The 9688-nt window shown below is 46.3% G+C and overlaps 1 protein-coding gene and 1 long non-coding RNA gene across 2 annotated transcripts; one reads left to right on the top strand and one right to left on the bottom strand.

The window, feature by feature from the left end:
- Positions 1 to 1721: 1721 nt before the first annotated feature.
- On the bottom strand, positions 1722 to 5285 carry LOC109748109 (uncharacterized). Its single transcript, XM_020307156.3, has 2 exons — positions 2821 to 5285; positions 1722 to 2731 (listed from the first exon to the last, which is right to left on the bottom strand). The coding sequence occupies exons 1-2, from the start codon at positions 4809 to 4811 to the stop codon at positions 2626 to 2628; spliced, it is 2097 nt and encodes a 698-aa protein (XP_020162745.2). The 5' UTR covers positions 4812 to 5285; the 3' UTR covers positions 1722 to 2625.
- A 3868-nt stretch (positions 5286 to 9153) lies between these two features.
- Positions 9154 to 9403, top strand: LOC141042119 (uncharacterized). The gene is made up of 2 exons (XR_012203940.1): positions 9154 to 9239; positions 9317 to 9403. It is a non-coding gene; the product is annotated as an uncharacterized lncRNA (long non-coding RNA).
- Positions 9404 to 9688: the final 285 nt, after the last annotated feature.

The raw sequence follows: 9688 nt of genomic DNA, 5'->3' as shown, positions 1-9688 counted from the left end.
ATGGGGAAAAACATGCATATGAGTTGATCGAGTCCCACATGAGTTGTTGGCATTTTTTTTAGAGCAGATACAAGTGCTCTACTGATTCCCTGCAAAAAACAGTCTTTCTACTGCCAATTCCAAGGAGTAATTTTTTTAAATAGTGTTAGCTTTAGTTGTCAAGGACAACTAGTGAAAACTGTAGGAAGACAAAAAAAATTAGTAGGCATGAAAGTGCTACTAATTCACCTAAAAATTAGTAGGCCAGATCAACTTTTACTGTGAATGTTTATGACCCCTGTTTTTTATAGTCAAGAAGACAAGGCACCATAATTTATAGTCTGCCAAATATTTATTTGTGGTTGAAATAGAAACAAAAATATCAGTATGTTTATGTGGCTTTAGGGCCCCTCCGTGTTGTCTCGCCCCGGGCCCCAAAAATCTCAGGACCGGCCCTGATGAGATGATTTTCCATCTTGAACTTACTCCAAAAATGGTGTTTACACTGTTAGATCAACATATAATTTAGTAAGAACCTATCAATTTTGAAGTAACCAAAGCATTTTTTTTCTCTGCCTCTCCGCCTCATGAGCATCCTTGCAATGTCTTTCCTCCTCTTCCATGCGAAGTCCATCTTCCCGATTTTTCTTCAGTAGATCCTCAAAGAAAAGCTTTTGCTCTGCCCCGTATTCTTTTAACTCCCCCACTTGCTCTGCATTTTCCTCTGCCGCTGCCTTTTCCCGTTGCTCTTTCGCGTACAGACTTTCCCATGCACGACGTCCTCTTTCACGAATCTCAATCACCATTCAATCTGGCATCTCCGTGTCAATCCAACGATAATAAAGAAATCAACAAGAACACCAACGATATGTGTATTCATCATTGTTAAAACATATCGGAGGCTTGTCGTATGGCGGAATAGCTATGGGTGAATCATGCTCATAATTGGCGCACATAAAAAACTTTATGCCCAACCAATCAGAAAAATTTGTCACCTCCTTCACGTTGCAAGGCAACACCACATGACTCTCACCCCAGGGGCAAACTCACATTCTTCATTTTCCTTGGCCTAATGCCTTGGCCAGACCAAGGAAAACTCATAGAAACTAAAAATATTAGGGTACGAATAGAGTAGTGACCATTTCAAAGGTTGCTCGATGAAAGATGAAGAGACGTTCAATGGCTCGTTTTATAGTCTCAGATTATAAGTGCGATGCAGGAAAATAAGGCATCGTTCAGAATGGCGTTTTGGCTCTCGGCCTTCATAGAGGCTGAAATTTTGAAAAAATCAAAATTCGGAAATTTTGGTTTCAAAAAAATCTGAAAGAAATTATACAAGTAAACAAGGATGTGAGGCGTACATGTGTAAAATCTCAGGATGAAATACGTTAAAACGCAACCTGTACAAAAAAGACATATTCATAGTCTGAGAGGATGAATAGTATCATGTGTTAAAAAGCACCAGATTTGTATTTTTTGCACAGCCCACATTTCAACATATTTCGTCCTGAAAATTTCCACACTTCTGCGTTCACCAGTTGCAGCACCGCCTCTTTCGGCTTGTCACGCCAGCCGCCAGGTAGTCACCTCCAGACTGCAGAAGTTTTTGTCTAAACTTTGGTTTCACAATAATTGCACAACGACATCGAATGCACCATGGTAAGTGTTTCTGGGATGAGAATCACAACGGCGGTACAGTAAACTGATCCTGGAGCAGAGAAAATAACATAGACAATGAATTAAGGTAAATATTTCCTACTGGAGAGATTGCAATGTATTTTTACAGTCAGCAGTTGCTGGAAGTAGCACAAAACATGCTTAATAGCCTTGCAGTAACATCAGATTGCTAACTAAAGTGCACTGGCGCTGGCAACTACTCCCTCCGTCCCATAATGTAAGACGATTTTTTACATTAGTGTAGTGTCAAAAAACATCTTACATTATGGGACGGACGGAGTAGATTTTAGATGACAACACAGTTCAATTATGTTTACCAGTCTGCACCCGATGAATACAGCGCACTTAACACTTTCCCAAAAATAAAAAATAGCACTACTGTTATGAGAGGCATTACTGAAAGATATCACAGTTGTTAAAACAAACTATTCTATATCGTGTTTGTGTTGCACTCCTTGTCCTTGGTAAAGAGTAAAGACTTCATATTGCATAAATGTGTAAACAGCGAGTTTCGGTATTCCCAGAGGCAGGCAGCCAAGTACTTTGTCACAAATTTGGATACTCTGAATAGGCCTAAATGTGTGACATATCCAAACTTTCCAGATCAGAGTTACGCCTTCTTCATCACAAAATAAAGGGAAACTCATATGATCCTCAGGCCACAGACTTGTTATTTTAATTTAGAACGTGACATCAAACATCAGGCAACAACAGAATGGATGAATTATCTGCATTTTCAAAAATGGCAGGCGGGGGCAATGTCATTCTGTCAGCTATGAGTGAATACCACCTTGCTTTTTTGTACGAAGTTCCAAGTAATAATGTATCAATTGTCAGTCGAACATCTCAGGAGGCTGGTACTTTACCGGAAGCAATTTTACATGCTCCCATAGTTCCCCTTTCCTTGAGAAGAGAGATATTATTAACGAAACCGTTGAAGCTTCAAGTGACAGATGTTTTGCATCAATTTTAGCCAGATAAGTTGCAGCCTGTACAGCTGCACCTTTTTCCAGCAACACTCTGACCACTTGATTTAGCAAACTGGAGTTGGGAGCACATCCAGCCTTCTCCATTGCTAAAAACATATCATCAGCCTCTGCTAGCAGCCCTTCTTTAATGAAATTCGTTATCATTAAAATGTAAGTTACAACAGAAGGCACTAACCCAATGGCTGATATAGTAGCAAACAAATCCTTGGCTTCTTCAATTCTCCTAGTTTTAAACATTGCAGAAATCATGGTATTGAGAGTTATGACATCAATCTTCACGTTCATAGCACGTAATTTCTTGAATAGCTCTATTGCTTCATCAGTGCAATTGTTTTTACAAAGTCCACTAAGAACTATGTTGTATGTGTCAATGCCCACTGGTATGCCACTTTCAATCATCGTATCAAATTTTTCCTTTGCAGAAACTGTTCTCCCAGAGCAAAACAGCCCATCAAGTATAATGTTGTACATAATAGTAGTGGGCTTCACCCCGCTGAGTGACATTTCCATGAAAAGACTCAATCCATCAGTGATCCTTCCAATTTTACAGTAGCCATTAAGAAGTATACCATACGTAATAGCATCAGGTTGGAGGCCAGCAGACTTCATAGCATCAAGTACTCTCAGTGCTTCCTCCACCTTGCCAACAAGGCAATATCCATCCATCAGTGAAGTGTACATAATCACATCAGGCTGCTGACCAATACCTACAATGAAGTCAAACATATCCTGTGCCTCCTTCACCTTTCCTTCTTTGCACAGGTCGTTTATTACAGGATAGAAGAACGCACTGTTCGAACACAGACCTCTATTAACTGCTTCAGAAATCAATTCCTTGGCTTTCACAAAATCACCATGAGAGCAAGAACCCAGAACCAGGCATCGGTAAACAACTATGTTAGGTGAAACTCCTTGATTGACCATCTGATTAAATTTGTCCAGAGCAGCATCCATCCTACCCATTTTGCAAAGTGAATCTATTACTACTAGATAGTCAACTACATCTGGGTTTACTCCTTGTTGCCTCATTACTTCGAACATGTGCATAGCCTCATCCATCAGTCCACGTTTAGCATATGCATTGATCAGTATGTTGAAAATATGGTGGTTAGGTACAACACCGTTCTGTAGCATCGAATTGAAGAGACCGGTCATATCATCAAAGCATCCTTCTTTCACATACCCGTTAAGCATAATAGAGTAGGAGACAGTATCTGGTTTCTGGCCCTTTGCAGCCATGGAGTCAAAAATAACTCTAGCTTCCTTTGTCCTTCTATGCTTGCAAAGTGAATCCATAAATGAGTTCCACATGACAGCATTTGGTACAACACCAAGACTTATCATCTCTTTGAATACCCTTACTGCCGCCTTCCACCTACCCGAAATGGAATATCCATGGATCAGACTAGTGCATGTCATGACATCGGGTCCAATACCTTTATCAACCATTTGCCGAAAGACCACTTCTGCCTTGTCCATGGCTCCGCACTTGCTTAGTGCATCGATAATTGAGGTGTAGATGACCACATTAGGTTGAACTCCCAGTTGGATCATCCCATGGAAGAGATTGCACGCTTTGTCTACTTCACCTTCTTTAAAACAGCCGTTGATTACGATGCTGTACGAGAAGACATTAGGCACACAGTCCAGTTCAGGTGTCCGGTGGAGCAGCAAGTCCACCGCCTCATTTGTACGCTTGGCCTGGCAGAGCCCCTTGAGGAGATTGCTGAAGGAGATGACCTCCAAGCGCAGCCCCAACCTGAGGAGGTGGCCGAAGAAGGCAACCACCAAGTCCGGGCGGCCTGCGCGGCAGCAGCAGTCCATGAGGATGGAATAGGTACAGAGCGTGGGCGACACCACCCGTGCACCAGCGCCTCGGGACATGCGGTTGAAGAGGGTGACGGCAAGGGCAGGGCCATCGCCACAGGCAGCTGAGGGCGGAGCACGGGCGAGGGCGGCAAGAAAATTGTTGAGCGTGCGTACTGGGACTGTCGCGGCTTGGCTCAGCAATTCGTCGAACAGGTGGTGCGCGTCCTGCCGACTTAGCGTTCCGGCGCGGACGCGCTCCGTGGCGGCAGCCAAGGCGGCGAGGCGGGGGGCTCGTGGTTTCCGTGAAGGAGCCTTGAAGGAGGAGGTGAAGGTGGAGGACAGGCGGGCGGTTGACATTGCTGGCCGTCTCCAGCGGAGCTCGGCGCGCCAGGTGCCACGGATCTCTGGCTCTGGAGAGGCCGACAGTGCGTGCGTCCCCTGATGAGGCGCACCGCGCTCGAGTGGAGTAACCTGCGACGCTCGGCGCGCGCGCGCACCAGCCAATCTCTCGGGGAACCGGTCACCGCCGCCGCCGCCGAACGCACTCAGCAACCGCAACGAAGAGGAGGCCCCGAGCCCCGGCGCCCGAGAGGAAAGCGCGGGAACAGCAGCGCACCTCCGTCGACGAGGACCAGTGGGCCTGGCCGCCGGCGAGGGGCCCTGGAGGCGGCTGACGAGTCTGGAATCTGGATCGTGACTGGAGAGGGGTGGCCACTCGGAGCTCGGGAGTGGGGAGATGAATCTGCCGTTGGATCCTTCCTCTAGTCTAGACTGTAGACAGTAGACAGGAACTTCTTAATTCAGTATGGCAAGCTTTATATTAAAAAAAAACAAAAAGATCCAGATCTATTAGAGCAACTCCAATGGGCCGACCCAAACAGATGGCGTTTTTGTTTGCTTTTTGCCCGTTTGGGTCGGCCGCCCGTCCGCCGTCCGCCCTTTTTAAATTTGGGTCGGCAGTGCGCCCAACAGATCGACCCATTTCATGACCAATCACACTTTAGATCATGCCAGCGGCCATGCCGTCGCCCTGGTTTTGGCGCTCCAGCGCGCGGGGGGAAAGCGGCCTAGTGCGCGCTGGTTTTGGCGCTCCAGCGCACGGGAAAGGTTCGCGCGCGCGCCGCGGCCGGCGCTCGTTATAAGAAGGCGCTCCCTCCACACTATGTCCGCCGCCCACTCGTCTCGCCCCTTCTCACTAGCCTCGCCGCCTCTGCGTCACCATGTCGATGCGCCGCCTGGGCGCTTCGGATTTTCACGGAGTCCGCGAGCGCCGCTCCGGCACCTTCTCCTCCGAGATCTGGTTTGGCGAGAAACGCCTCATCCTCGGCACCTTCGACACCCGCAGAGGAGGCGGCCCGCGCGCACGACGCGGCGGCGTGGCGCCTCCTGAGGCCTTGTCGGGATATGAATTTTCCTGACGTGTCGAGCTAGCGGGCGCAGGATCTCGCACCTCTCCCGCGGCTTTTCACCAACGAGGATCGTCGTGTCCACCGCGCCGAGATGGACGTGGAAGCCATGGTGGTGTGGCGCGAACGCTTCCCGCAGGACATCGTTGACGAGTGCCAGTTCTACAAGCAAAGGAGGACGGAAAGGGACGCGAGGAGGACGGAGCGAGCCGCCTATCGGGAGGACAAGCGTTCGCGGAAGCAGGCCGCTCAATTGAAACTGAAGCTACGAGAAACGTCGGGTTGGGACTTCGAAGACGAGCAGCATGCTGACGCCTACATTCAGACGTCGAAGGAGGACATTACCGAGTCGGAGTCGGAAAGTGACGAGTAGTTGGTCTTTTCTTTTATCCGTGTACGCTAGAACTATCTATATATCCATTTTTATCGGAAAAATGGCCGGCGGCGTCGGCGACGAAGCAGGCGGGCGAGGGTGTGCTGTTTGATGTGGAGAGGCCAATGTGCCACCGACCAGCGGGCCCGGTGAGGGAAGAGGGCGAGCGAGCGCGCGTCCGTCTTGTGTCCGCGCCGTGCAAATCCGGCTCAAAAATGGGCCGGGAATGGGTCGGCAGGCGGACGAAAGCGGACCCGCGTCCATTTGGGTCGGCGCGTTGGGCCGACTTTTCTGTCCGCGCCGACCCAAATGGACGGCCGTGGACGAAATGGGTCGCCCCATTGGAGTTGCTCTTAGTTGACCAGAAGTACAAGTCCTCAACGTAATCCAGAAATAAGCATAGCAGGAGCCACCCAGCCTCCTCGCCGCTCGGTGCTCCTGGCCATCGGATCCTTCTTTTGACGTGTTCTGAACCGTACGATTTTGCTCGGGAGAGATCTCGGCTGTTGGATCAAGCCGGATCACTGCTACAATGAATAGTAGCCCCCATCTGATATTTCTTACTGGTTTTGTTTACTCCAGAATTACTTTGCTGGGGTCGATTCCTGGTGGGCCGCGCCTGTCGGTTACCGTGGCTGGCATGGTGTCTTGTGTGCCCCGTCGTCGCGCTCCAGCAGTAAATGATCTTGTGCCACCGCCTGTGATTTCGTAGCCCCGCCGAGGGTATTTTCATCTTTCCACCTTTTGCCCCTGTGCGTGGTTGGATGAGGGGAGGGGGTGTGCCTAACGCACTCACGAAACTCTCTCGCTTGCCCAACTATTTTCCTCTCTCGTACTTCTCTCGCTCGATCCCCACTGTCGTTGCCTCGATCGCCGGCCGATTCCGGCCGCTCCGGTGAGCTGCGGCGCCGCCCAACACACACATGGCTGCTCCTCGACGAGCTCTACTAGCTTCACCTCGTCGGTCTACTTTTCCTCGCCTCCTGTGGTTGCCCCATCGATGTACCTTGCTAGGGTTTCGGTGGTGGAGGTGGGCCTCGCCTTCAACGGCCACCTGCTCATTGCCCCGGTCATCTCCGCCCCTTGGTGCTCCTGGATGTGCTATACATCACCTCCTCACCTCCTTGTCCGCTTCAGTGCATGTGGCATTCGTACTCGTCGGCGGGATGGTGCAAGGTGCAACTCCGACGTGGCGGCGTGGATGTGCGGTGTAGGAAGCGGCGTTCTGGCTACAACCTCCCTCCGGCAACCGGCCGCGCCGGTGAGTAGCCGGGGAACTGCGCCCCTTTTCTTCCTTCTCCTCGCTGCATTCTCTCTCTCCCTGTGTGGACAACATCCATGTAAGAGATAAAATATAAAATGTGATTTTGAATCTGCAGTAGGCCTATATGTCCTACTTATTTGAGATTATCCTGACTATATGCTTCAATAGAAAATCTATGGTGTCTCAGGCATGTAAATCTAGCTATGTTAGGCTTATCCTAACCATAGATCTATCCTAATCACATCTTTAGATAAAATAAAAATAGTTCATGTTCATATCTATGCTCAGTTTGAAATTAAATATGGGATGTGCTTTTTGAATCTGCAATAGTTTCAGCTTGTAGGCTTTACTTGTGCTTTTGAATCTGCAGTATTTTCAGCTTGTTTTGGTTGTATGCCTGAACAGAATAACTCAAGTTTGTATTTATGTGTGGTGACAAATAAATAAGAGGAACATTTGTTATGTTTGAAGCAACAATAGACTGTACAAGTTGGGGTGATTTTTGTCCCACCATACAAAATCAATGAGACAAACTGTTAGTTTTCAATCTCACTTGTGCATTTCTTGTGTTTTATCTTATAGTCGTCGTTGCTATATGCTTTATTCAGAGCAGGTTTTACTGCAAGCTTTTGAGCATTCACAACCTAGGTTGTTTTTTATGTGGTTCCTTAGTTACTTTCTCGGGCCACATGGGTGCCACCGAATAGATTTTCTGTATTTTTATATATTTTGCTCAGGATCTTATGCTCCATATATGTCTTTTCTATACATTTTAAAGGACATGTACAGTAGAGAATGATAAAGTCCTTTTAACAATAGTGTACCCAGGAATATTGTGTGGTCATTAGATTGATGGAGCTTAGTAAGTTAATTGCTTTTTTGGTTTTGCCAACATGTACAAGATTGGGTTACTATCATTTTGTACATTTTTTGTATTGCTAACATGTACAAGATTGGGTTACTATCAATTTTTACAGTTTCCGTATTCAAACATTTTGAATAATGCTAAAATACCATAGACATGCGCTTCTACAATGCGATGAACTTGGACGTATCCCACTTGATAATGTAGAAAATATAGTAGAATCTTGATAATGGCCATGATTGCCACCTTTGATAGTAATACCTTTGGTACTACTCCCTCTGTAAAGAAATATAAGATAGTGATCTAAACGATCTTATATTAATTTACAGAGGGAGTAATACCTTTACAGAGGGAGTATTTATTTATTTATCTATCTTATGCACTGCTTTAGTCGCATGCTATTTATTTATCTATCTTATTATGGACTGCTTCAGTGTTTAGTCACATGCTATATATCTATTTATTTATCTTTTGTACTGCTTTAAAAGTATATCATTTGAATTTTGTGTCTCTTGCATGACATGCACTCATGTTTATTTACCCCTTGTTATTTAAGTCTTACAACGTATTTCCTTCACTCTTTTTTGCTTTCATTTACAGTACCAATACCAAATATAAATAAATACTCAAGGAGTTCGGTCTGACAATGATCGTAACAATACCACCGTGCGTTCTTAGTTCTACTTTTCTGTATTACACCAATTGATTTTCAGTGTGTTGAACATATTTGTTTCTTTGGTCTCAGATATTTGTTGGAGGCCTTTGACTCCAATGTCACTGAAGATGCCTTCAAGCAAGTGTTCACTCCATATGGGGAAGTCGTCCATGTCAAAGTCCCTGTTGGGAAGAGATGTGGCTTTGTTCAGTATGCTAACAGGTAAAAAAATAGTTCTTTCTTGTGCTCGTATTTTTGAAGTACTTCCTTCTAAATTACTCCTGTCACTGGATATTTAGGCCTTCTGCTGAGCAAGCTCTGCAATTGCTGCAAGGGACCTTGGTTGGTGGTTAGAATGTGAGGCTTCCATAGGGAAGAAGCCCTTCGAACAAACAAACTCAGGTTAATTCTTGCGTACCGAACTTCTATCCTGTCTTGAGTTGTATATATACTAGAGGTAAAATGGGTAATATATAACATGTGAACATTTTGAACCTCGGGAAGCCATCCAGTTGTATGTCCAGTTCTCCACTATAAAATTGTTTGTGCTCTGCCTGTTTTTGCCTCTTTCTTTGATATGTAACAGTGCCTAGAACATAAACGATTGTGTTTCTATATTTACTTTCCCTTTAGGATGATGGAAATTCGTATTCTATTCAAAAGCACTTCAT

Source organism: Aegilops tauschii, chromosome 2, assembly GCF_002575655.3.
Source record: "Aegilops tauschii subsp. strangulata cultivar AL8/78 chromosome 2, Aet v6.0, whole genome shotgun sequence".
Lineage (NCBI taxonomy): Eukaryota > Viridiplantae > Streptophyta > Magnoliopsida > Poales > Poaceae > Aegilops > Aegilops tauschii.
The sequence above is the reverse complement of the archived record's forward strand: the minus strand, read 5'-3'. Positions and strand labels throughout refer to the sequence as shown.